The 27,635-nt window shown below is 46.2% G+C and overlaps 1 protein-coding gene across 1 annotated transcript in view; it reads left to right on the top strand.

The window, feature by feature from the left end:
* PNPLA7 (patatin like domain 7, lysophospholipase) overlaps positions 1-27,293 on the top strand; it is a 733,226-nt gene extending 705,933 nt beyond the window's left edge. The window contains exons 35-36 of the mRNA XM_082263919.1: positions 18,159-18,268; positions 26,837-27,293. Of these exons, the coding sequence (XP_082120045.1) occupies positions 18,159-18,268; positions 26,837-26,920 (194 nt within the window). The 3' untranslated portion in view covers positions 26,921-27,293. The remainder of the gene's footprint in view (positions 1-18,158; positions 18,269-26,836) is intronic.
* The last annotated feature ends 342 nt before the right edge of the window (positions 27,294-27,635 follow it).

A 27,635-nucleotide genomic window follows, 5' to 3' on the forward strand; every position in this document is an offset into this window, starting at 1 on the left:
GCCGGGACCTAGAAGAGGTCCCTCAGGCGGTATCAGATTTGTTGGAACAAATGATACAGGGGTTACAGTTTGTGTGTGATGCGGCGTTAGACGCCACTTCATTATTGGCGCGAGCATCTGTCTCAGTACACTGTGGCTAAAAGGTTGGTTAGCCGACCAAGGTTCCAAAAAAGCATTGGCTAATATCCCCTTTTTAGGAGAGCGTCTATTTGGAGCCAACTTAGATGAGATCATTAGGATCTCACGGGTGGAAAGAGCACCTTTTTACCGCAAAATTTTAAAGGTAAAGGAACTCGTCAAAGACGAGGGCCTTCTTTTTCTGCTCACAAGAGGTTTTTTCGTCCCGCGGGTGAAAAAATTAAGTCCTCCAAAGCTCCTGCAGGAGGCGTCAGGGGTCGTTGGTCGGGCAAGCAAAAGCCCGCCCCCTCTAGACCTGAAGATAAACCATCCAAAGCCTGAAGGTGCGCCCCCACCCATAACTGGGGTGGGGGGACGTCTTCGCCGGTTCCCGGATCCATGGCTTTCCAGAATCCCGAACAGATGGGTTTGCGAAGTCATAAGGTCAGGGTACAAGATCGAGTTTCGATCTCTCCCACCAGCGCGATTCTTCCCTTCCAATAGCCGACTATCCCCGGATCGTTTAGACGATCTGCGGAGAGCAGTCACAGATTTACTACAACAAGGAGTGGTAGTCCACGTTCCTTGGACAGAACGGTTTCAAGGGTTTTATTCAAACCTATTTACAATACCCAGGAAAGAGGGCAAAGTGCGTCCAATTCTGGACTTAAGGGCACTCAATTCTTTTGTCAACATAAGAAGATTCAGAATGGAGTCCATTCGCACAGTAGCAGCCTTTCTGCATCCAGGGGATGTCCTAGCGTCCATAGACATCAAGGACGCATATCTTCACATTCCCATTTTCGCAGGACATCAGCGGTTTCTACGCTTTTCCGTAGAAGAGTACCACTATCAGTTTGTGGCGTTACCTTTCGGTCTCGCCACGGCTCCGCGGGTCTTCACGAAGGTGTTGGCCCCAATGTTGGCACTTCTGCGCCAAAGAGGCATATCGATCCTTGGTTACCTAGACGATCTTCTGCTTCATGCAGAGTCTCCTCAGACCTTGCTACAAAACATAGAAATTACTATGATTTCTTTACAGGAATTCGGGTGGCTGGTGAACCAGCAAAAGTCATTTCTGGTTCCCACCCAGAGGCTCGAATATCTGGGTCTAATTCTAGACACAGTCAGGACAAGAGTTTTTTCTTCCGGTAGGGAAACTCCGAAAGATTCAATCAGCAGTCCAGTTGTTACTATCCAACAGCTGGTCTTCCCTTCGGACTTGCATGAGGGTTCTGGGGTTGATGGTGGCTTCCTTCGAAGCAGTCCCATTTGCCCAGTCCCATACCCGAATTCTTCAGCAAGAGATTCTTCTCAGATGGAATCGGAATCCGGAATCCCTGGACAATCAGATCCGATTGAGCAAACAGACCAGAGAGTCTCTGGTCTGGTGGCTTCGGTCTCCGATGCTCAGCCAGGGAAAGTCATTTCTGCCAATATATTGGACGACAGTGACCACGGATACCAGTCTATCCGGATGGGGAGGAATTCTCGGTCAGTTATCTGTCCAGGGACTTTGGTCCCCGGAAGAATCCAGGTTACCGATAAATGTACTGGAACTGAGAGCGATCAGACATTGTCTGATTCACTGGACCGAGCAGCTCCAGGGCAGCCCGGTTCGGATCCAGTCGGACAACGCCACGGCCGTGGCTTATGTCAATCACCAGGGGGGCACCAAGAGTGTCCGAGCGGCCAAAAGAAGTGGCTTGCATTCTTCGCTGGGCGGAACGATTTGTTCCAGCAATCTCTGCGGTGTTCATTCCGGGGGTGGAGAATTGGCAGGCAGATTATCTCAGCCGTCAGACTCTGGATCAGGGGGAATGGTCCCTCCATCCAGACGTTTTCCACCAGTTGTGCCTACGATGGGGCACCCCGGATATGGATCTGTTGGCATCTCGATTCAACAGGAAAGTTCAGAGATTCGTGGCTCGCTCCCGCGATCCTCTAGCAGAAACCACAGACGCACTGATCGCCCCGTGGGGGCAATACCAGCTAATGTATGCCTTCCCTCCTCTTGGGTTACTGCCAAGACTTCTTCGCAGGATAGAGGAGGAAGGAATTCCAGTAATCCTGGCAGCTCCGGACTGGCCTCGTCGAGCTTGTTACGCCGACGTGGTCAGACTGGTGGCGGACGTCCCGTGGAGACTTCCTCTCAGGGAGGATTCACTGTCTCAGGGACCGATCTTCCATCCTGCTTTACGATCGCTGGTTTTAAACGGCCTGGTTATTGAGACCCAGGTGCTGAAGGACAAGGGATTGTCAGCTTCAGTTATTCCTACTCTAGTTAAAACAAGGAAAGCGACTTCCAGAAAGATTATCATCGTACATGGAAGTCTTATATTGGGTGGTGTGAATCCCTTGGGTTCCATCTACATCTTTATTCGGTAGTCCGAATATTGGCTTTCTGCAACAGGGAGTTGAGCAGAAGCTGGCCTTGAGTGTTATCAAGGGTCTGGTTTCAGCATTTGCTATCTTCTTTCAGAAGCTTTTGTCTACTCATTCCTTGGTGCGGAATTTCATCCAGGGGGTGCGACACCTGGCTCTGCCAGTGCACGCGCCGTTACCATCCTGGGATCTTAATTTGGTGCTGTCGGTTCTTCAGACACCTCCCTTTGAAAATATCAGGGAGATTCCCTTGCTTACTTTATCCCAGAAGGTGGCCTTCTTGGTGGCTATCACTTCTGCACGCAGGGTGTCAGAACTGGCTGCATTATCCTGTTGTTCCCCAGATCTGGTGGTTCATAGGGATAAGGTTGTTCTTCATCCGAATCCATCCTTCCTTCTAAGGTGGTTTCAAAGTTTCATTGAATAAGGACAGTGTATTGTCCTTCCTATGTCCTTAGCCCAATCATCCTCGAGAATTTGCATGGCATTCCTTGGATGTAGTTCGGGCGATCAGGATATACTTGAATACTACGGATTCAATTTGTAAGACGGATTCACTGTTTGTGATCACGGATGGCCCTAAGAAGGGGTTGCCTGTTCTGCTGCGACCATCTTTAGATGGATCAGACAGACGGTGGTATAGGCTTATTTTATCTAAGGGTCGGGATCCCCCGTTCCCTGTTAAGGCGCATTCTACTCGGGCGCTTAGAGTTTCCTGGACCTTCCGCCATCAGGCGTCAGTGGTTCAGGTTTTCAAGGCGACTGTTTAGTAGTCGGTTCATACCTTTACAATATTGTATAAGGTTTATGTGATGGCATCGTCAGATGCCTCTTCTGGCTGCAAGGTTCCTGCAGGCCACTGTTTGAGGAGACTGTTGGTCTACCTCGAGGATTTGTGGGGTAGGTCTCATCTGTTTACTCGATGAGTCCTTTGATACTTCTGGTTGGCTCCGGTTGGGCCTTCTAGATTGGATTTTGATTCTGTCAATCCCACCCCTCATTTTGTGGCACTGCTTCTGGATGTCCCAGCTCTTGAGAATCAAGAAGACTACGTCTGTCAATGAGCGATAGAGAAAAATGGATTTTTGTAAGATCTTACCGTAAAATCCTTTTCTCTTAAGCTCATTGACAGACGTAGTACCCGCCCCTCTATCATTGAGTTGGGTTGGGTTAAATTCTCTGTTACTGCTTTAGAACAGAACTGATTCCCTGTAGCAGAGAGAGGGAGGATATACCCTCAGGGACTGCCCCTAAGGTGGAGCCAGAACGTTTTGTCTTTCTGCCTAGTCCTACTCCTGCGGAGACAACATAACCCAGCTCTTGAGAATCAAGAAGACTACGTCTGTCAATGAGCTTAAGAGAAAAGGATTTTACGGTAAGATCTTACAAAAATCCATTTTTAATAAAAGCAAAGACCCTGGAGAATAAATTAGTGGTAGTTCAAATTTTTTAGCGGACTCCGTATTTGCACAAATGGCTTATCAACCACAAAAGTTCAGTAAAAATATATTTTTTTAACGTGCAGCAAAGACCCCAAAAATGGCTTTGGCAGCTAAAGGATTAAAGGTGGTTGTATCTTTTATGGGTTATTTGTGTGGCATACTCAATCTTATGGACTTCATAAATGTTCTTGACTTTCTCTGTGTATGGGGCACTTCTCAGAAAAGCTTTTAGGCTTTTTCTGAAAGATGAGGATGAACACAGTATATGAGATATTTAGGCAGGACACGCAGACTAGTTCTGTAGTCCTACCCCTATGTACAACAGCCATATACTGTGGGTGCTGCCATCATTTAGAAATGTTTAAAAGTGCAAGCTTCAGGACCACCATCCTGACTTTGGGTTTACTAATTAGAGACTAGTGATCTGGTACACGCATGCAGGGCAAGCTTATACCTGAATTGCGCAGGAACGAGGTTCACAGTGCGATTCCTATGCTACTTAGTGCAGTGCAGTTTTCAGCCTATTTATTTGAAAGGGTTGAAATTGCACTGGATTGTACCAAAAGTAGTGCATGCAATACTTTTCAGAAATGCACTGCACCATTTTGCGATCCTGTGCAGGTAAATGCACTGAATTTGCAATCTGCGTTTTGGGTGTCCTTAGGATTATAATGATACCTACAGCAGATCGGACGCCCAGTGCGTTTTATGTGTGGTGCTAGGAATGCTTACTGAACGTGGATTTCCTGCACTACATTCTGGTGTGAACCAGACCACAACCAGCAAAGTCAAGAGCCTGCACCATGAAAACAATTCAGCAATTGCAGCCCCCATTGCATATGACCAGAGTTTAGGATAGATGTAGACAACTGTTTAGGAGGTCATCTGAAACTGCACCTCTAATGCACTATGATTAGAGCAGCCGAACAGCCCGCTTTCCCCTCCTGCACCTGCTGCTTATTGAGTTGGTGGAACCCTACATGCAGCAGATTTGCTGTGTGCTTTTCTGTTATTAACTGTACTCAGGCAAAATTTATGAGCACAACACAATGTAGACAGGAATCCACATGCCACTCTTTGCTATTTTAATTGCCTCTTCATTGCTTTGTAAAAATGTCGCCTGCCTCCCAACAGACCATGGAGCCTCAATGGTAAAACTGTGGCAAGGTGGGCATGCCATAGGGTGTACAGTTATGGACATAACCCAGAATTGTTGGCAATTGTCTGTGACATTTCAGGGGTGCAGTGCTAAAGATAAGTATAGGCAACAGAGTGCCTAGTACAAGGTGGTCCTCTAATGGCTAATCTGTTGGTGCCAGCATTTTAAAAGCCAAACAACATGCATTATCCGAGGACTAGAGTGCCACTAAAAATCATACTATTAAAATACTAAAATGTTAATCAGTGGGAAAACCTATTAAAGCTCCCTTTTAGTTTGACACAAGCGGAGCTGGATTGTGTGGGTGGTAATGAATTTATATGAAAGTAGCTGACAAGACAAGGAAACTCCCTGAATCTTCTAGTAAGGGTTGGGCTTACTAGCATGCTGTCCAGAGAGACGACTCCCCCCCCCCCCCCCCCCCCAGCATTTCACATCAATAACAATCAATTGGAGTCAACATCTGCATGATTCTCTGCTGTCCTCCCTGCAGATCTTATCTCTCAGCCAATACGTCCTCCAGTAATTTTCAATGGTTATTTCATGTCTGTAGGACTCCCCAGGGCTCAGCGTCACTGCCTCACTCTTTGAAAAACCCATTCTACGCAGACGTCTGTTAAGCCAACGTATTCATTAAGCAATTGGAGAGAGACCGTCAATTAGTTTGTATGAAAAAGCTGCCGACATCTGGTGCTATTCTGGCTGGCTCGAGTCCATCTATCCCGTAATAGAATTCTCCATCATGTGCAGCCATGAGAATACTCCATTGTTCCATGATTGTGATGTTGCATTCTAGCATCTGACATTTTTCTTATATTTTGTATTGTGTACTGATTCAAATTATTTAACAAATTTCCCAATGAGGGTTAATTGGTTGTTTGGAGGTGGGCTTTAAAAAAATTTATTTTTGTAAGAACTTACCGTAAAATTATTTTCTCTGAGTCCTATAACAGACGCAACTCTTCAATGTTTCTTCACCAATGGGTTATACGCCCTCTACAGGAATAGACTAGACGTGAAAGCTTTCACTTGGCACGCCTATAGGGGCTGTTCTACACGCATAACCCCTAACACACTGTGCTCATAGATCAGTTTCGTAGCAAGCAGTGAAGGAAAACACAACCAACCCCAGAACAATGGGGCGGGAGCTGCGTCTCTCAGAGTACTCAAAGAAAATAATTTTATGGTAAGTTCTTAAAAAAATTCAATTTTCTATTACGTCCTCTGACAGACGTAGCTCTTCAATGTTTCTTCACTAATGGGATGTCCCATAGCAGTGTAGGCATGAGGGGTGGGAAGAACGCAATTAACAACTGTTAACGTATCAACAAGGCTAGAAAACGTAGCCAACAGGGCAACAGAAAGCTCAGCCAACAGGAGCTTACCCCAAAACAAAAATTCACCCCTGAAAGAGAACATCAATCTCTTCAGCAAACAGCAGCCTGCAAAGCCTTGCGGCCAAAGGAAGCATCAGAGGATGCCAACAAATCAATCTTGTAGAATTTTGTAAAAGTGTGTACAGACGACCAAGTCGCCACTTTACACACCTGAGCCACAGAAGCCTGATGGCGAAAAGCCCAAGAGGCACTCAGTGCTCTAGTGGAGTGCCCTCATGGGGAATGACGGAACCTGACCCTTCAATGAATAGGCCTGAACTATAGTCTGTCTAATCCATTTTGATATGGTTGCAGAAGACACAGCCGAACCCTTACGAGATCCCTCAGGAAGGACAAACAGGGAATCCAACGTCCAAAAGGATTCCGTGGCCTAAGGCAAATTCCTTGGGATGCTTGGGCTTTGCACAGAGCAAAGGAAAAACAATATCTTCATTGAGATGGAAAGCCGACACCACCTTAGGGAGAAAAGATTGGTTAGGTCGCAGAACAACCTTATCCCTATGAACGACCAGATAAGGCGAACGGCATAGCAGAACCACTAACTCAGACACCCTGCGAGCAGAGGTGACAGCCACCAGAAAGGCAACTTTCTGAGACAACAAAAGCAGAGAGATTTCCCTGATATTCTCAAAGGGAGGTCGTTGCAGAATGAACAAAACCAAATTCAGATCCCACGGAGGCAAAGGGCATCTCGGCGGAGCCAGATGACGCACCCCTTGAATAAAGGTGCGAATCAAGGAGTTAGTCGCAAAGGGACTTTGGAAGTAAATGGCTAAGGCCGACACCTGACCTTTAATCGTGCCTAAAGCTAAACGTTGCTCCACTCCTCTCTGCAGGAAAGCCAAGACCCTCGCCACTGAAAAGGAGCGAGGATGCAACCCTTGCGACTCACACCAGGATATATCATCTTCCAAGTACGATGATAAATCTTCCTGGAAGTAGCCTTCCTAGCCCTCAACACGGTAGGAATCACAGCATCAGAGAGACCTCTGTCTCTCAACACCTAGCCTTCAACAGCCAAGCCGTTAAAGCCAGCGACCGTAAAGCAGGATTGAAGATCGGCCCCTGCGACAGCAGATCCTCTCTCTGAGGCAGCCACCAGGGAGGCTTGAGAGCCATCTTTACCAAGTCCACGTACCAGGAACGGTGAGGCCAGTCTGGTGCCACCAGAATCACCTGCACTGTCTCCGCCGCCACCCTGCAGAGGAACCGTGACAACAGATGTATCGGAGGAAAGGCATAAATCAACCGATAGTGGTGCCAAGGCACCACCAGTGCGTCCGCGGCATCGGCCAAAGGATCCCGAGCCCTGGCCACAAACCGCTCTACCTTCCTGTTTAGACAAAATGCAAACAGGTCCACCTCCAGAGTTCCCCGTCGGGTACACAGGAGGTGAAAAACCTCTGGATGCAGAGGCCATTCCCCCTGATCCAAAGCCTGATGATTCAGGTAATCCGCTTGCCAGTTCTCCACACCTGGAATGTGAACTGTGAAGAAAGCCGGAACGTGTGCCTCGGCCCAAGTCAGAATCTCGACCACTTCCTTGGCCACCCAGGGACTCTTGGTGCCCCCTTGGTGATTGATGTAAGCCACAGCCGTGGCATTGTCAGTTTGGACCCGAACCGGGAGACCGTGCATCCTTTGATTGCCCTGAGCTCCAGGACATTTATCAGTAAAGATGATTCCACCTTCGACCATGTTCCTTGGGCACATAAATTGTCCAGCACCCCACCCCAGCCCGTCAAGCTGTCATCCGTGGTGTTAACTGTCCACAACAGCGGCAGAAAAGACCCGCCCTGGCTCAGAGCGGGCGACAGGAGCCACCACAGGAGCTCCGACCTTGTGAGACGGCTTAGACATATCATCCTGTCCAAGGACTGTGGAACCATGTTCCATTTGGCGTGACCGTCTTGAAGGCCGACACCATCAGCCCCCAGGGCCCTCATACACATCCGCAGGGAGGAGAGATAGTCGTCCATCAGGACCCTGATCTCGCCCTGCAAGGTCTGGAGTTTTTCCTCTGAAAGAAAGACCCTCGCTTGAGAGAAGTCCAAGATCATGCCCAGATAACTCAGGCGCACTGACGGAGTCAGCGCAGACTTCTGGAAGTTAATGGTCCACCCGAACTCCTGCAGCATCTGAACTGTGAATGCCAGGTCGCCTGACAGGGCGACACAAGAGCTCGCCCGCAACAGGATAAAAGAAGGGAGAGCGCCTCTGAGTGCAATCCGATTTATCACCAGGTTTCATGGACACTACAAACAAATGGAAAATAACATCTCCAAACATTGGGGCATTCTTAAACAGGATCCTCTCCTCTAACATCTGCGACAAACCCCGGATTACCTACCGTAGAGCCCCTTCTCTCAAAAACAAAATAGCAACAAGCCAACTAAAAACTCCCACACCCAACTCACTCTGCCTTGTACCACTCAAAGGGATGTTCCTATGCAAAAAAAATGCTCTCTGCAAGACTTGTGAATTCATCCAACATGATCAAAAATCATTTACACACAAAGGCAAGACTTATCACTTTGACAATTTCCACAATTGTTCTACTGACCATGTGGTCTATTGTCTCTCCTGCCCATGTCCACTCCTATATGTAGGACGCACCATTTGCCCCCTCAGACAGCATTTTGGTTGACACCGACGCTTTATTGAGACTGGCTGTGACAAACACAGCATCCCACGCCATTTCCTGGAATTCCACCATCAATCCACTGCTGGACTTCGCATCTGGATTCTAGACTCCATTCCTAAACACCTACCAGAAGCTGAGCATTTTTTGTTACTATGTGAACGAGAGACCTTGTGGATATATACTCTGGATTGCCTCAACCCAATTGGGTTAAATGAGGAACTCGACATAAACTCCATCTTATAGTCATATACTCATCCTCCCGCCACCACTACTCCACCTAACCTCTTTTCGTTACCATTTCAGGTTTTCTCATATTTCATGTCGCATATCTCTCCAATTGTTAATTCAATCAAGACTCCACGGAGTAGGTATAAAAACCAACCCCTCCTTCCCTTTTTTCCATCTTGGACCCCCTTATTGGACTTTTAGTCCCTTTATGTCCCCTATCCCCAGGGACCTGCACATGGACTCTTAATCTCCCCCTGTGCCCTGTATTTCCCTGATTTGTATTTGTGTCCTATACACACATATATACACACACTATTAACTGCTGCTGTAGTAATATTGTCTGCTTAACCTCTGAGCGCCATCACCCCCACATGCTATTATTGCCCGCAACAGGAGATCGTCCAGATAACCGAGGACAGCAATCCCCTTTTTGCGGAGCGAAGCCAGCACCAGGGCCAAAACCTTGGTGAAGACTCTTGAGAGCGGAAGCTAGACCAAAGGGTAATGCCACAAATTGATAGTGCTCCTCCGCCACCGCGAAACGGAGATACCGCTGGTGGCCCTCGTAATTGGGGATGTGCAGATACGTGTCCTTTAAATCGATGGAGATAATTTATGATTTTGTGTTTAAAACTTTATCATACCCGAGATGTTATAAAGAAGAACGAACAGTAAAAAAAAAAAAAATCATATGTAAATAGTTGGTTTGGGCTGCTCATTCTTAAGAATTACATGCAAAATAATGGTACCGCTTTCAGCACCTAAAATCGGAAAGAATCATACCGCCAGGGAGGTTAAACACCGGGGAGTCTTCCACAGGTACCACAGTGGATTTATTCAACCGTGAAACAGTGTGATCCACCTTAGGAGACACTATCCAGCGATTGGAAACTGAGTCTGCAAAGGGGTAACGGTGCTGAAAACGCTTGGGCACCACCAGCATGTGCTTAATGCGCCGCCATTGCTCATTCACGATATCTTAAAAATCCTTGAGACAAGGGAAAACCTGGCCCGACTTCTGGGCTTTGCGGGAGCCAAAGACAACCCGCTTTCCTGACTGTGGGCTCATCATCTACAGTTGTGCAAGTTCACCCACTTAAAAAGATGAGAGAATTTTTGAATTGTAATTTTCATCATAGGTACACTTCAACTATGAGAGACAGAATGGGGGAAAGAATCCAGGACATCACATTGTAGGATTTCTAATGAATTCATTGGTAAATTCCTCTGTAAAATAAGTATTTGGTCACCTACAAACAAGCAAGATTTCTGGCTCTCACAGACCTGTACCTTCTTTTTTAAGAGGCTCCTCTGTCCTCCACTCGTTACCTGTATTAATGGCACTTGTTTGAACTTATCAGTATAAAAGACACCTGTCCACAACCTCAAACAGTCACACTCCAAACTCCACTATGGCCAAAACCAAATAGCTGTCGAAGGACACCAGAAACAAAATTGTAGACCTGCAACAGGCTGTTAAGACTGAATCTGCAATAGGCAAGCAGCTTGGTGTGAAGAAATCAACTGTGGGAGCAATTATTAGAAAATGGAAGACATACATATCCACTGATAATCTCCCTTGATCTGGGGCTCCACGCAAGATCTCACCCCGGGGGGGGGTCAAAATGATCACAAGAACGGTGAGCAAAAATCCCAGAACCACACGGGGGGGGATCTAGTGAATGACCTGCCGAGAGCTGGGACCAACGTAAAAAAGGCTACCATCAGTAACGCACTACGCTGCCAGGGACTCAAATCCTGCAGTGCCAGACGTGTCCCCCTGCTTAAGCCAATACATGTCTGGGCCTGTCTGAAGTTTGCTAGAGAGCATTTGGATGATCCAGAAGAGGATTGGGAGAATATCATATGGTCAGATGAAACCAATGTAGAACTTTTTGGTAAAAACTCAACTCGTGTTTGGAGGAGAAAGAATGCTGAGTTGCATCCAAAGAACACCATACCTACTGTAAAGCATGGGGGTGAAAACATCATTCTTGGGGGCTGTTTTTCTGCAAAGGGACCAGGGCAACTGATCCGTGCAAAAGGAAAGAATGAATGGGGCCATGTATCATGAGATTTTGAGTGAAAAACTCCTTCCATCAACAAGGGCATTGAGGATGAAACGTGGTGGGTCTTTCAGCATGACAATGATCCCAAACACACCGCCCGGGCAATGAAGGAGTGGCTTCGTAAGAAGCATTTCAAGGTCCTGGAGTGGCCTAGCCAGTCTACAGGTCTCAACCCCATAGAAAACCTTTGGAGGGAGTTGAAAGTCCGTGTTGCCCAGTCGACAGCCCTAAAACATCACTGCTCTAGAGGAGATCTGCATGGAGGAATGGGCCAAAATACCAGCAACAGTGTGTGAAAACTTTGTGAAGACCTACAGAAAATGTTTGACCTCTGTCATTGCCAACAAAGGGTATATAACCAAGTATTGAGATGAACTTTTCTTATTGACCAAATACTTATTTTCCACCATAATTTGCAAATAAATTCTTTACAAATCAGACAATGTGATTTTCTAGATTTTTTTTTTCTCATTTTGTCTCTCATAGTTGAAGTGTACCTATGATAAAAATTACAGGCCTCTCTCATCTCTTTAAGTGGGAGAACTTTCACAATTGGTGGCTGACTAAATACTTTTTTGCCCAACTGTATATGCAGTGTCTCCCTTACTGACCAAATCAGTGCTTCCACCAAAACGCGTTCCCGTGCCGCAGCTGAGGAGGACTCCTCCTCCTCGCCATCTGACTGTGAGGACAGGGATCCCTCAGGGAGGGCAGTGTCTGTGGCAACCACATCAGGCTCTGAATCAGAGGACTGAGAGGGCATCGGCCATTTTTGGATAGCAACTTGTTTCATTACAAGATCCACTTTGGAGGCCAGAGTTTCTATGGCTGCAGACAGACACACCAGAGAAGGTGATTCAGATGGGCCGGATGCACAAATAAATTCAGAGGGGAAATTTTCACCTTGGGACTCCATTTTTAGCAAGGCAAAGAAATTGAGTACACTGGCCCTTTAAATTGCGATCGCGGTCCGCACCACTATACCGCGCTACAGCTATAGTCCCCCTTTAAGCTTGCAGGTGTCCTGACAGGAGCCAATTGTGTCTGAGAAATGCCCAAAGGACTAAAAACCCCTTACTGTGCCAGCAACCTGGAGAAGCAACCGCTTTGTAATCTGTCTTCAGCAAGTGAAACTTCTGGGAGGAAGTGGCCAAACAAGCACTAGAGGCCCCGCCCACACTAACCACAGGAAAATGGTGCCATAGAATTTAGATAGGAAGCACAGGGAAAATGGCTGCCACCCCTACAGCGCAGCCTGCCCATACTTAAGATGGTGCCAGAAAACGGCGCCAAGCACTCAGGAAGGCAAGAAAATGGCTGCTATCCTTACACAGATGCAGCCTGAAAACTATAAAAATAAACATTTCTCAAAAGAAAATAAAAACTAAGACCTGAGTCCCAGTAGGGAACCTAGGTCCTACTCCTAAACTAGGCAACAAGAAACTGATCTATGAGCACAGTGTGTCAGGGGTTATGTGTGTAGGACAGCCCCTATAGGTGTGCCAAGTGAAAGCTTTCAGTGCCTAGTCTACTCCTGTAGAGGGCGCATAACCCATTGGTGAAGAAACATTGAAGAGCTGCGTCTGTCAGAGGACATAAGAGAAATATGTACAACAGACACATTTTGTATTTTAAATTTAGAAAAGATAAGGGATGTTAAATGTTCTTTTAGATTAGTGTTCTATCTGTGATCTCAAAGTTGAGGCTTTCCCTTACTTCACCTGCATGGTTGTCACCAGAACAGAAAAGCACAGTCAGCAATAGCAAAGTCCAACACCGTCTAGAATGGAAAAGGGGATAAAACCTTCCCAGGTTGTTTTTGCTGGCAGTTGGGAATTAAAAAAAAAAAAAAAAAAAATGAATCCTTCACTACTTTATCCAAAACTAGAAAGAAGATCTGCCTGAAGTGCGGCTTTAAAAAGACCATAGAAATCAGAGGACCATTAGCACCCTCAGGCACTCCAAGCCACCCAGTGGGTGCACACAAAGCTTACCTATACATTCTGTTTATGGGAGAGGAGGTGAGAAGCTTTGGCAATATGTTAGTAGTTTTTTACTTTAGCTTTATTTGAGGGGAGATCCATGGCATGACCTCTAGAAAATCTTAGATCCAATTCAGAGCTTGGTCATGTACCCTTCTCCCACAATTCCTCCATCACATATAGGCACCTCTCCACTGGAGGCTGATGAATCAAAATTTAATTTTCCCCTGACACTGTTGGACTACAGGTTTCTTTATTTTACTATGTCACATAGGCTGCGTTCACACCTAAGCATCCCTGGAATTTCCCGCAGGGAAAGTCTAAAATATTTTATGTTGGGATACATTTTGAATTATTACTCTAAAGTTCAAAAGAAAGTCATTTCTGTGCTCATGCAGAATTTTAAAGTCTCAATTTAATGGCCCTTTTTATTAGGAAGTGAAGTTACAAAATAAGGCAACAGATTGTTTTTATTTTAAATTACCTGACCTAAATCGATGGCACAATTGTGATCCTGCCGCTGACAAGAATTCAACAGCAACAGGGTCGCTATGGAGGGCATAGCAAAAGATAAATGCTCACCTGCTTTCATGAGTCGCTCTCTTGCTGACTGGAAGAGTGATAAAGGATTTAAGATTATGGTGCAGGGTTGCAAACAGATCTTTGTCCCAAGGAGAGTGGCCGTGGAAGATTATGGAATGGCTCAAGACACTTTAATTCAGCACTTTTTGAGAAACTGTCAATTCCAACTGCAGGAATCCGTAGATTGTTGCCACTGGGGTTTGCACTATGGCTTAACACCCATGCGAATGCATTTCAAGAGAGAGTCTCTCGGAACAACTGAAATAAACCAGACAGGGGTTCTAACCAATCCCCACTTTACCCAAAACTAACAAAAAGATTTGACTGGACATACACTTCAAGGTGATCCTTTTAAATACCTTTAGAAGTCTGTATGAATAAATTCACGGGAAATCAAAATATACAGCAACAGCACAACTTTTCCAAAGAAGCTACTACACCTTTCATCATTTAAAAGCAATCCTTCAACTCCCGACAAGTGACTCTTGCCTAGAAACAAAATATACAATCTACAAAATATACACTACTTTTGTGCAACTCCCAGTGCGACTTGACCCCATAGACTTGGCCCCATGTTATCTCACAGAAGTTGCATCAATATTGATAAGAATCGGACTTTGATGGATCCGGTTTTCTTTTTTTATCCCCACCTCTCCCTCCTGGTCGTCCTTGCTGCCTAAAAACCTCTGCCCTTGCACATCCCATTAGCACCTGAACGTAGCAGAAGCGCACATTCCTGCTCGCATTTTTTTTTCTGCATTTTTCATGCATAAACAAACATCACATATAGGGCACCCAATTTTTTTGAAAGGGCTGTCCTATGCGCAATAAACGCTCCAAAGTACTTATAGAACTTTCAGTCATGGAGCGTAGTGCATGTTGGCGCTTACTTTTTGTCATGCAGCAAAACCTGCATCTACTATCCGCAATTGGGATGTCATTAACCTTGCATCTTGTTTCATTGCCAATCGGGCTGCGGTCGCGTCTGCATGTTTTCTAACTCACAGCAAGCCGCACTGGAAATGAACACTTAGCTGTGGGTTCCAGAAATGCGTGTCAACTGTGCGTCACGCTCAAGTTGCTGTTTAGGCTGTGTACTCATCTGCAAATTTCTAAATGCGCTGCAACCTGCAAAGAAAACGCGCTTTGCTGTGCGTTTTGAAAAGGCACCGCAACGTGCAGCAAATGAGTGGCATGCTTGCCTTGCCATCTAGGCTACATTCGCATGTGCACATTTCCAAACACATGGCAACCTGCTCAGAAAACTCGCTTTGCAGCATGTTTCGGAAATGCGCATCTCCGATTGTGTTGCCATTATGGCAACGCAAGCAGGATGTGCATTTGCAGCACATTTACAAAGCCAAAACGTGCAGATTTGAATGCAGCCTAATTGCTAATGACACCCTAATCGCGGTTAGCAGGTGCGTGTTTTGCCGTGTGACAAAACGCGCCAAGATGCGCACTGAAAAAACGTGACACTTCACAATCAAAAAATGTTCTTTAGCTACTTTGGAGTGTTTGTCTTGCATGGGGCAGCCTATGTGCAAAGCACGTTTATGCTTGGAAAAACACCCCCAAAGAAAAAAGCGTAAGTGGAAACGTGTTCTGCTACGCTCAGTTGTGAATGGAATGTGCTTGGGGAGAAAGTTTTTAGGATGCAAGGATGACCAGGAAGGAGAGGAGAAGGTTAAAAAAAAAAATACTCATCCATCAAAGTTGCATAGGAATCCTTATCCATGCTGCTGTGTGTAAGTTGCATTGAAGTCGCATCAAAATCTCTAGCAAGTCCCAGGACAATGGGGTTGCAGCAGTGTAAACCGAGCCTATACACCCACAAATACTTTGATGAAACATACGCACACTCTCGCATGCACACACATACAAACCGCGGCTCTCATACATAAGAAAATGTGAAGAGAGTGATGCAGCTTTTTTTTATGCTTTGCCATGGTATTAAACAATTGCAATATTTTCTCACACAATCACTCAGACTTGTAGCATTGCAACTTTGTGGCAAGTTTAAAGATGAAAGGCTGCAGCAGGAGCTTATCTGTGTCAGACATTTCTGAACACATAAAGGAATGGCATAGCATCAGAACTGGATTCCCAGTCCTGCTCTGGTCAGTGGTTTTGCACAGAGCAGTCCCGATCCTCCTCTTCTCAGGGTTGCCTGTGGAGCTCCTGACTCCTCCTGCTTTCCAGGTACCCCCTTGCAAGCCAACCGCGGCCCCATAATGTGTTTGTGTGCTTCCGTCAGAATACTGCTTCCTTTAGTCTTGAACATGGATATCACATATTCTAGCCACCCCCCATACAAAACTAGCCGAGAATAGCTTGTATAAGATCTGGAACATTTATTGAACAAACTCACACCGAATATATACCCCACCAGGTCAGGTGCCTGATTACATTATCCTATGCAGATAAAATTGTGTACAGAAATATAATTAACATATCTAAGGAACAACCAACACAAACCGTATTCTTCTTTCCCACTAGCAACTAATAGATGACAGTCATTTATTTAACGTGTACTAATTCACTAGCAGACTTGTCGTCATCGAGCTCATGAAGTACAGTGCACATTATTATAAGTGTAAACACATCCCACTTTAATACACAGACAACAGCAGGAGACCACCAGTAACAGACTGTCCGTCCCCTACATTGAAGAACATGGAACAGAGGCCAATGTGTCCAGCTCTTTCAATGAACATGTTCAGAATCAAACAAACCAGGAATAGTCTTCTTCATATATTTCTAGAGAGATATATGGTTGATAAATATTACTGTCCCATTTGAAGTAATCCAAACCATATTCTCAGTGTCCATTAGGTTGCTGTCCATCATTTTCTTGGGCACCCTGTGCCCCTATTAGACACAGGGTGACTTAGACATAAGAGGGGCCTAGGGAGCTGAGAGAGGGATTACTCAACCTATCTAAGGTAAGCTGTGTTCCACGGCCCCTCAACCAAAGTGGCTCCCGTCACATGCAGCTTTTTCTTATGCTTTGCCATTATATTAAACAATTGCAATATTTTACTCAGACTGTAACATTGCAACTTTGTAGGAAGTTAAAAGATGAAAGGCTGCAGCAGGAGCTTATCTGTGTCAGACATTTGAGAACACATAAAGGAATGCCAAAGCATCAGAACTGGAATTCCAGTCCTGCTCTGCTCAGTGGTTTTGCACAGAGCAGTCCTGATCCTCTTTTTCTCAGGGTTGCCTGTGGTGCTCCTGGCTCCCCCTGCTTTCCGGATACTCCCCTTGCAAACCACTTGTTGGGGGGGGGGGGGGCGGAGGGTACTCATGGAGGCTAAGCCAAGCAATGCTGGCTGCATCCAAAGACACAGGCAGCAGAGTTTTAACCCCTCCCCCATCAAAGGATTTGATTGACAGCAGCGGGAGCCAATGGCTCCTGCTGCTATCAGTCAGCCCAGTGAGGAGAGCTGCTGCTCTCCTGCACAGCACTGGATCCAAATCAGGCACAGGTAAATATCAGGTGGAGATGGAGGGATACTGGACACAGAAGGTTTTTTTTTACCTGCAGAGAATGCATGAAGGTAAAAAAAATAAATAAATATATACCTTAAGGCTTTAGAACCACTTTAAAGTTTAACACAAAGCAGGTATGCACTTAACATACATAAATATCTGATTATAGCTCCATCTTAAAAAAAAAATGTATGCTGTAAGTGGAATTGTATTTATTTTATAAAGCTAATTGCTAATTTTGTTTTCACTGTGAAAATAAATTATCACTAGAAAAGGATACTAAATATATTTAATGATCTGTTATTTCTGCTTGGTCTATTACTTATCCCAGGAGCTAATAGTCTTTAGATTAAACCATATTGTTAAATTCTCCTTTCATTTTCACGGTATGTTACATTGGACAACAGCCAATAATTGCAAGAAAAGTGTAGTTCTAGATGAATAAATACGACTTCTATTTACTATTTCAGTGATGTCCTTGTCACATTTTTCGCCTGAAAAGCCAGTTGGAATAAAAAGTAAACTATCACATTAATAAAGTATGGGACATGTAACTGGTAGTTACGCAGCTGATGTCTTCCGTCTATCTCACTATTTATTACCTGTAAGATTTGCCATGTCCTGTTATCAGGTTAACCTTCTTATTCCTCCTGTCTAGATGAGTCAGATTATCAGACAGAATATGAAGAAGAAGACAATTCAGACTTCAAAAGAGAGGAGGACTATGTCAACATCCCGAGCAACCAAAGTGATGATGTTTCTGACAGCGTAAGTGGCTTGATCTCAACATTCTTAATTTACTTAGATTGTTACAGTGCCTTGCGAAAGTATTCGGCCCCCTTGAACTTTGCAACCTTTTGCCACATTTCAGGCTTCAAACATAAAGATATAAAAATGTAATTTTTTTTGTGAAGAATCAACAAGTGGGACACAATCATGAAGTGGAACAAAATTTATTGGATATTTCAAACTTTTTTAACAAATAAAAAACTGAAAAATTGGGCGTGCAAAATTATTCAGCCCCTTTACTTTCAGTGCAGCAAACTCTCTCCAGAAGTTCAGTGAGGATCTCTGAATGATCCAATGTTGACCTAAATGACTAATGATGATAAATAGAATCCACCTGTGTGTAATCAAGTCTCCGTATAAATGCACCTGCACTGTGATAGTCTCAGAGGTCCGTTTAAAGCGCAGAGAGCATCATGAAGAACAAGGAACACACCAGGCAGGTCCGAGATACTGTTGTGGAGAAGTTTAAAGCCGGATTCAGATACATAAAGATTTCCCAAGCTTTAAACATCCCAAGGAGCACTGTGCAAGCGATAATATTGAAATGGAAGGAGTATCAGACCACTGCAAATCTACGAAGACCTGGCCATCCCTCTAAACTTTCAGCTCATACAAGGAGAAGACTGATCAGAGATGCAGCCAAGAGGCCCATGATCACTCTGGATGAACTACAGAGATCGACAGCTGAGGTGGGAGACTCTGTCCATAGGACAACAATCAGTCGTATACTGCACAAATCTGGCCTTTATGGAAGAGTGGCAAGAAAAAAAGCCATTTCTTAAAGATATCCATAAAAAGTGTCGTTTAAAGTTTGCCACAAGCCACCTGGGAGACACACCAAACATGTGGAAGAAGGTGCTCTGGTCAGATGAAACCAATATCAAACTTTTTGGCACGAATGCAAAATGTTATGTTTGGCGTAAAAGCAACACACAGCTCATCACCCTGAACACACCATCCCCACTGTCAAACATGGTGGTGGCAGCATCATGATTTGGGCCTGCTTTTCTTCAGCAGGGACAGGGAAGATGGTTAAAATTGATGGGAAGATGGATGGAGCCAAATACAGGACCATTCTGGAAGAAAACCTGATGGAGTCTGCAAAAGACCTGAGACTGGGACGGAGATTTGTCTTCCAACAAGACAATGATCCAAAACGTAAAGCAAAATCTACAATGGAATGGTTCACAAATAAACATATCCAGGTGTTACAATGGCCAAGTTAAAGTCCAGACCTGAATCCAATCGAGAATCTGTGGAAAGAACTGAAAACACTCTCCATCCAACCTCACTGAGCTCGAGCTGTTTTGCAAGGAGGAATGGGCAAAAATTTCAGTCTCTCGATGTGCAAAACTGATAGAGACATACCCCAAGCGACTTACAGCTGTAATCGCAGCAAAAGGTGGCGCTACAAAGTATTAACTTAAGGGGGTTGAATAATTTTGCACGTCCAATTTTTCAGTTTTTTATTTGTTAAAAAAGTTTGAAATATCCAATAAATTTTGTTCCACTTCATGATTGTGTCCCACTTGTTGTTGATTCTTCACAAAAAATTAGTTTTATATCTTTATGTTTGAAGCCTGAAATGTGGCAAAGTTCAAGGGGGCCGAATACTTTCGCAAGGCACTGTATATTGGGAAAAAACTCCATTTCTCTTTCGTTCATTGACTGACACGGCTCCTGATCTTCTTAACCATTGGGTTATACTGCCCCCTACCGGAGTAGGACACTAGGCAGAAAAAAAAGTCTGGCTATGCCTTTGGGCAGTCCCAGGGGGTATACTCTCTCTCTGCTATAGGTACTTTTTTGCCTAGTCAGAAGTAAGGACCTATAGTTCTTTGCTGGGATCTTTGGTCCTGGCAATTTTTTTCTTTTTAGATAGATAGATAGATAGATTTTTTTTCTCCTGTTCTTTTTTTTCCTGAGATCTACAATCAATTGGCAGACTGGGAGACAGGCTGGATAATCTAGATCCCACCCCAGTCTGGCCAGCGCGCGCAGACCTCAGCTCCACGCTAAGTCTGCTGGGACATAGCCCCACTGGACAGGGGCTGGCCTGCGAGTTAAATGCCTCGACAACAACCCCCCCCCCCCCCATTTGGACGCAGAGGAGGTTCTGTCTGGAGCTGTGCCCACCTGTTTCCTGGTATGGTTATTAACTGTCCCCCCTCTCCCCCTGGAGGGTTTTGGGGTGGACATGGGCCCCTCTTTGGGACAGTCGGACCCCAGGATTCCCTTACTTCCTGTTAGGCACCCCCCCCATCAGTCTGGTGGTCCCTGCAGGCCATCTGCCCCCCCCCTCTTTCACGTGCGCTGGGGCTGTGGGGTGGCCTGGTCCCCCTCCTGGGGTAGGTAGGGTACTGTGCTGGCAATGGGGGCGGGGGGGTGCGCCGCTCGCGATCCGCTGTGGGGGGCTGTACCTGGTGGGGGCTCCTGCTAGGGGCTGACCTTCCTGCCTGTCCCATTTTCTGAGGCCTAGGGATCCTTTCTGGGTCCCTTGGAGTCTCGGGGAGCCACCATTTTGCTGTAGCCTGTGTGCTCAATGGCTGGCGGCCATTTTTTTGTAGTCCAGCGGCCACTTTGCCGTGGTTTGCCATTGAAAATAGCGACGGCGATTTTGGCGGTGGGAGCCCCTCCTCCTCCCCTGGTGCTGACTCTGGTGGCTGCAGGTGCCTGTTTCTGCTAGGTGGTGAGTCTGGTGGGTTCCTCTCCCTCTCTGCTGAGGATCAATTAGGTGCTCTGTTACTGGTGACCAAGTGGTGCTGCACTGTAGCAGTTTTACACCCTTTTTTGTGGGGTCCCCCTATTGACTTATGGAGTATGTGGAGCACATTGCCCACCTGATCCCCTCTCAGAGGCTGTGGGGCCCTCTGGGTCCCAACCATCCATTGATGCACTGACGGCGGTCCTGGAGTTTTTTGTGTCCCGGGTGTGGGTGGTTTTTTTTTGGCGATGGCTAGCAAAAAGCATCCTGTCTCCTCAGATCCTGAATCTGGTTCGGCCGCTGCAGACTGGGGTCATTCTGCTTGGTCTTCAACCACACTATCTCTCACTCAGAATGATTTATCCACTCCTGTAGCCACGCAGGAAAAGGGGCTGGTGGATGCGTTGATTGTATCTGTGCATGAGACCTTAAAAATAGAGGATGCAGCTGAAGCTGCGACAAAGACGTTGGTTCCCTTTGGCACTTGCAAGCCATCCAGAGTGGCAAAGGCGTTTCCTTTGCCCGCCTCTTTTGACAGAGTTGTCGCCAAAGAGTAGGAACAGCCAAAACGTCCCCTTGTTGTCCCTAAGCGATTTGCTTTGCAGGACCCCTATGAGGAGTCCCTTCCTAAAAAGGTGACTGCTGCACCGGTGGTGGACCCTCCAGTCTCCAGATTAAACAAGGCAACCATGATTCTGGTTGAAGAGTCCCCGGCTTTTAAGGACCTGGCTGACAGGAAGGCGGAGGCGGCCCACAATATGTACACTGTGGCTGGTTCAACACTGAGGCCAGTATTTACCATTGCACTGGTGTCGCAAACTCTGACCAAGTGAGCTAAGCTTTTACGCAGTAACCTGTAGGGGGGACAGCTCCCCCCTGCCTTTGCTGAGCTGGTGGACCAGTTGGTCCAGGGGCTGCAGTTTATCTGTGATGCCTCTTTGGACGCAGCTCCACTAGTCGCTAGGCTCTCTGTTTCGGCAGTGGTCCTTCTGCGTATTTTTTTGCTCAAATGCTGGTCTGTGGACCAGACTTCTAAATAGGCCTTACCTGATCTTCCCTTTCAAGGAGATCCCCTGTTTGGAGCTACCCTGGATGACATCATTAAGGGTTTCACAGGGGGGGGAAGAGTACCTTTCTTCCTCAGGCTAGTAAGGGCAAGGACCCTCGTCGTAGACGTGGGCCATCCTTCTCAGCTCATAAGAAGTTTTTTCCATCTCTCAGGGGCGACTGACAAAGGGATCAAAGCCTTTCAGGGCCTCCTCTGGTGGATCCAAGCAAACTTGGTCTGGCAAGTCGAGAGCAGGCTTCTCCAGACCCACGGACAAGGCTCCTTCAGCATTAGGTACTCCCTCACTCGTATTGGGGATCGGGGGTCATCGTCGTTGGTTTCTGGACCCGTGGATTAACCTGGTACAAGACAAGTAGGTCCACAAAGTCATACTGTCCGCAAGGTTCTTGCCTTCCAACTTGCGCCTGTCCCTGGACTGCTTACAGGGTCTGTTTGGGGCGGTACAAGACCTGTTATTTCAAGGGGTGATTGTTCCGATTCTGACATTGGAAAATTTTCAGGGTTTTTAGTCAAACCTGTTTACAGTTCCCAGGAAGGAAGGCAAGGTGCATCCAATTCGGGACCTCAAGGCACTGAACTGCTTTGTACGGGTGCAGAGATTCAGAATGGAGTCTATTTGCACAGTGGTGGCATCCCCTGTTAAGGGGGATTTTCTTGCCTCTATCGACATCAAGGTCGCTTACTTTCACATTCCAATATGTGCCGGTCACCAGCCCTTCCCTCCGTTTTGCGATGGGAGAGGAGCATTATCAGTTTGTGGCGTTACCCTTTGGTCCCACCTCCGCTCCTCGGGTCTTCGCAAAAGTGTTGGCCCCGGTGCTAGCATTGTTATGCCAGCGGGGGATTGCAGTACTGGGTTACTTGGGCAACCTCCTTCTGCGAGTGGAGTCTCCTACTGCTCTGGTGGAGAACCCGGAGATCACCATACGAAATCTGAGGGAGTTCGGCTGAATTTTGAATTTTCAGAAGTCTGCTCTGGTTCCGTCCACAAAGCTGGGACTATCTGGGTCTGACTCTGGACTCAGAGCCTTAGTCAGAGAGCTCCTTCCTCTGGAAACACTACAGGCTGCAATTTGTCTCCTGCTGTCCAGCAGATGGTCATCCCTCCAGACTTGCATGCGGGTGCTGGGCCTGATGGTGTCTACCTTCAAGGCAGTTCCGTTTGCACAGTTCCATACGAGGACCCTGCAAAGGGAGATTCTGAGTAAATGGGACAAGAATCTGCAGGCAATCAGATATTGCTGAGCTAGGGATTGAAAGAGTCCCTGATACGGTGGCTTCATTCTCCGGCTCTTCGGCTGGGCAAATTCTTCCTCCCCTTGTATTAAACAGTTGTCACCATGGATGCCAGCCTGTCCGGGTGGGGAGGCGTCCTCGGCCAAAATTCTGCCCAGGGGGTCTGGACACTGGAGGAGTCCAAACTACCCATTTGCCTATAACATCTTTACTAAAGGGATGGGGGTGTGTGTTTCCCAGCTGATCACATTTAGTTTGCACCCCATGGTTTTTTATACAGCCATGCGTTTTTCATTGCCAGTCATGAATTGGAGCAGGTGGGGGAGGATTGGGTGGTCTCCAATCCCATCTGTTTCCCATCCATCTATTAGCAAGCATGTACTTCCTTTTGTGAAGACACTTGGACACTCAGGTTGAGTAGTGTTATTTAGTGTTAGGTTCTGCAAGAAACGCAGGATGCCTTGTTGTTGGCCTTGCAGCTTCCGCATGCATTTGCAAATGTGTGTTAACTAAACTCCTGCTTTTAACTTATATTGTTAGACAGGTTTATTTTGGTTTGTTAGCAGACTGGTGGGTAAGTATTTCAAACTAGGGACCGGCTGTTTTTCACACACCTTCATTTTTCCCATCTTGCTTTTCAATTGACCAAACTACCCATCAATGTCCTGGAACTCCGAGCGATCAGATTGTGCCTGGAACATTGGACAGATCGTCTTCAGGGTTGTCCAGTGCACATTCAATCGGACATTGCCGTGACCGTGGCTTACGTCAATCACGAGGGGGGCACAAGAAGTGTCCAGGCGGTTCTGGAGCTAGCTGGCATTCCAAGGTAGGCAGAACATTTCATTCCAGTCCTCTCCGCCCCATTCCTGGGGTGGAAAACTGGCAGGCGGATTACCTCAGTCGGTAGGTGTTGGACCAAGGAGAGTGGTCCCTTCATCCAGAGGTGTGTCATCAGTTGTGTCTCCAGTGGGGCATCCCCGAAGTGGATCTGTTGGCATCTCGGCTCAACAGAAAGGTGCAAAGGTTTGTGGCACGGTCACAGGATTCTCTGGCGGAAGCTACAGACACGATGGTAGCCCTGTGGGGTCAGTATTGTCTGATTTACTCCTTCCCTCCTCTCAAGGTTCTACCAAGACTTCTATGCAGGATCGATCCAGTCATCTTAGTGGCTCCGGACTGGCCTCGCTGGACTTGGTACGCCGATCTGGTGCGGCTGACGTTCCTTGGAAGCTTCCTCTCAAGGAGAATCTGCTGTCCAAGGGCCAATCTTCCATCCTGCTTTACAGTTGCGGGCTTTGTCGGCTTGGCTGTTGAACGCCAGGTGCTGAAGGATAGAGGTTTGTCTGAGTCGGTGATTCCAACGCTGTTAAAAGCTAGGAAATCTACTTCTAGCAAGATCTACCATCATACGTGGAAGACGTGCATTGCATGGTGTGAGTCTCTTGGGGTTCATCCTCGCTCTTTTTCGGTGGCTCGGATCTTGACCTTCCTTCAACGGGGGGCTAAGCAAAAACTGGCTTTGAGTACTATCAAGGGCCAGGTGTCGGCCCTAGCAGTCTTCTTTCAACGGCCCTTGGCCACACACTCTCCCTAGTGCGTACCTTTCTTCAGGGAGTTTGGCAATTGGCTCTTTCAGTGCGGTCTCCGTTGCCACCTTGGGTCCTCCAGAAGCCTCCTTTTGAGAATCTTTGGGAGATTCCCCTGCTTACGCTGTCACAGGAGGTGGCCTTTTTGGTGACCATCACCTCTGCGTGCAGGGTGCTGGAATTGGCGTTCACCTTACTTAGTGGTTCACAGAGATAAGGTGGTTCTTCACCCCTGTCTGTCCATCCTTCCTTACAAAGGTTGTCTGATTTTCATTTGAATAAAACCTTCCCTGTGTCCCAGGCCAAAACATCCAAAGGAAATTGTTTTGCATGCCTTGGATGTGGCCCGGGCGATTTGGGTGTACCTGGCAGCTACGGAGTCTTTTAGGAAGTCACGAATGGGCCTCGGAAAGGGTTGTTCACTTCCTCTGCAACCATTTCCAGAGGGATGAGATAGACGGTGATTCAGGCCTATTCCATCAAGGGTCAGGTTCCTCCTTTCCCTGTCAAGGCGCACTCTACTAGGGTGCTCAGTGCCTCCTGGGCCTTCTGTCTTCAGGCATCAGTGATGCAGGTTTGCAAGGCGGCCACCTGGTCACCGGTGCACACTTTCACAAAGCTCTATAAAGCGAATGTGTTGGCAGCTGCAGATGCTTCTTTTGGCCGCAAGGTTTTGCAGGCTGCTGTTTAGAGGACCTGGTGCTCTTTGAGGGTGTATTGTTTTTTTTAAGGTGGACTCCATTTGTTTTGGTTGAGCTGCTGTTTACCTGGTTGGCTATAGTTTAGCCTTGGGAATTTATTTTTCGCTGTTCCCACCCCTCATGTTTAACATTGCTTTGGGACGTCCCAATGGTTAAGAAGATCAGGAGCTGTGTCTGTCAATGAACGGAAGAGAAAATGGGATTTTTGACTTACCGTAAAATACATTTCTCTGATGTTCATTGACAGACACGCCACCCACCCCCTCTGTGGAGTTGTAATTCTTCTGACACTGCTTGTAACAAAATGAAGTACCTATAGCAGAGAGGGGGAGTATACCCCCCTGGGACTGCCCATAGGCATAGCTAGACTTTTTCTGCCTAGTGTCCTACTCCTGTGGGGGGCATATAACCCAATGGTTAAGAAGATCAGGAGCTGTGTCCATCAATAAACATCAGAGAATTGTATTTTGCTGTAAGTCAAAAATACAATTTTTTTTTTTATTTGGAGCTTTGGCATTACAAATATTAATGATCACTGATCACATTACACAATCACTTAAGTCATTAACCACTTGCCAACGGCTATAGCCGAAATACGGGTACAGCACGGTCTTGCCGTTCTGGCAGGGCCTCTGTTGACATCCTCCCAGAACCCGCCCCCCTGTGCGCTCTGTGATCACTGTGTTCTTTAGACACAGCTGATCACATGTCGAAGGCCAATTCCCGCGGCTTTTACCATATGATCAGCTGTCTCCAATCTCAGCTCATCACATGTAAACAAATGCCGGTTATTACCGTTTTTTTCCTCAGCGCTGTCACTGTGTGAAGAAAGGAGAGCTGATAACCAGCTATCCTGTGACAGGGTACATTTACACTGATTATCTGTGCAGTCTATCAGTGCCCATCAGTCCAGCCTAATCAGAACACATCAGTGAAGAAGAAAATTCATAACTTTTTTTTTTTCTTTTTTTCGTTTAGCAAAAATAAAAAAAATAAAAAAAAACCCCAGTGGTGATTAAATACCACCAAAAGAAAGCTCTATCTGTCTCAAAAAAATTATAAACATGTAATTTGGGTACATTGTTGCATGACAGCGCTGAAAGCTAAAAATTGGCCTGGGCATAAAAGGGGTGAAAGTGCCCAGTACTGAAGTGGTTAACATATTAAAAAATCTGTATAAGATTCTAAACAAAGAAACATTTTATTTGAATCCCATGAAACTGAAAAACCTGTTGTTTTTAAATCCAGGACGAAGACCCAGAGATGGAATTGCGTCATCGCACAGGGATGGTGAGACGACAAGGAGTTGACAACATCCAGGAGAACAGTTGAGTCGTGAAAAGCTGGGGAGACACGCTGCAGACTCCTCCTCTCACGTTCAGTCATGCCATGCAGTTTCAGGTGTTACACCTGAACGGTTAATCTCTCCGTAGCATGTGGTACCTTGCCGGGAGGACAATAGCTGCAAAAGAAAATGCAACAAGTGTTGATTAAATGATAACATGGTCGAGAGAGAACCAAAAACGATCTTTTAAGCCTTAAATCCATGCATATCATGCTTACTAGATTACATTCGGTTGAGCCTTAAGCTCATTCATATATTTCATGTTTAGTAGATGACAATAGTTTGGGAAAAAGTAATCTATATATAAAATAATCTATAATTTAACAAATTTATTTGGTAAAAACTATTCATTTGAAATCTGTTAAAGCTATAGGGCAGTGATGGTGAACCTTGGCACCCCAGATGTTTTGGAACTACATTTCCCATGATGCTCATGCACTCTGCAGTGTAGTTGAGGATCATGGGAAAATGTAGTTCCAAAATATCTGGGGTGCCAAGGTTTGCCATCACTGCTATAGGGCATTTATAATATCTGATGGCTGGCACTATTTGCGTGTTTTCATTACTGGAGATCTTGCCTTACGTTCTGCTTCCACTAAGAGGGTATAAAGCAGTGTGCTTCTTAGCCGTTAAGTTTTTTTTTTTTTTTTTAGATGCCATTAGTCGCTGCTGGTACACGAAGTGACCTCATTCATTCAACAC

This window comes from Pelophylax lessonae (assembly GCF_965119305.1).
Source record: "Pelophylax lessonae genome assembly, chromosome: 7".
NCBI classification, from domain to species: domain Eukaryota; kingdom Metazoa; phylum Chordata; class Amphibia; order Anura; family Ranidae; genus Pelophylax; species Pelophylax lessonae.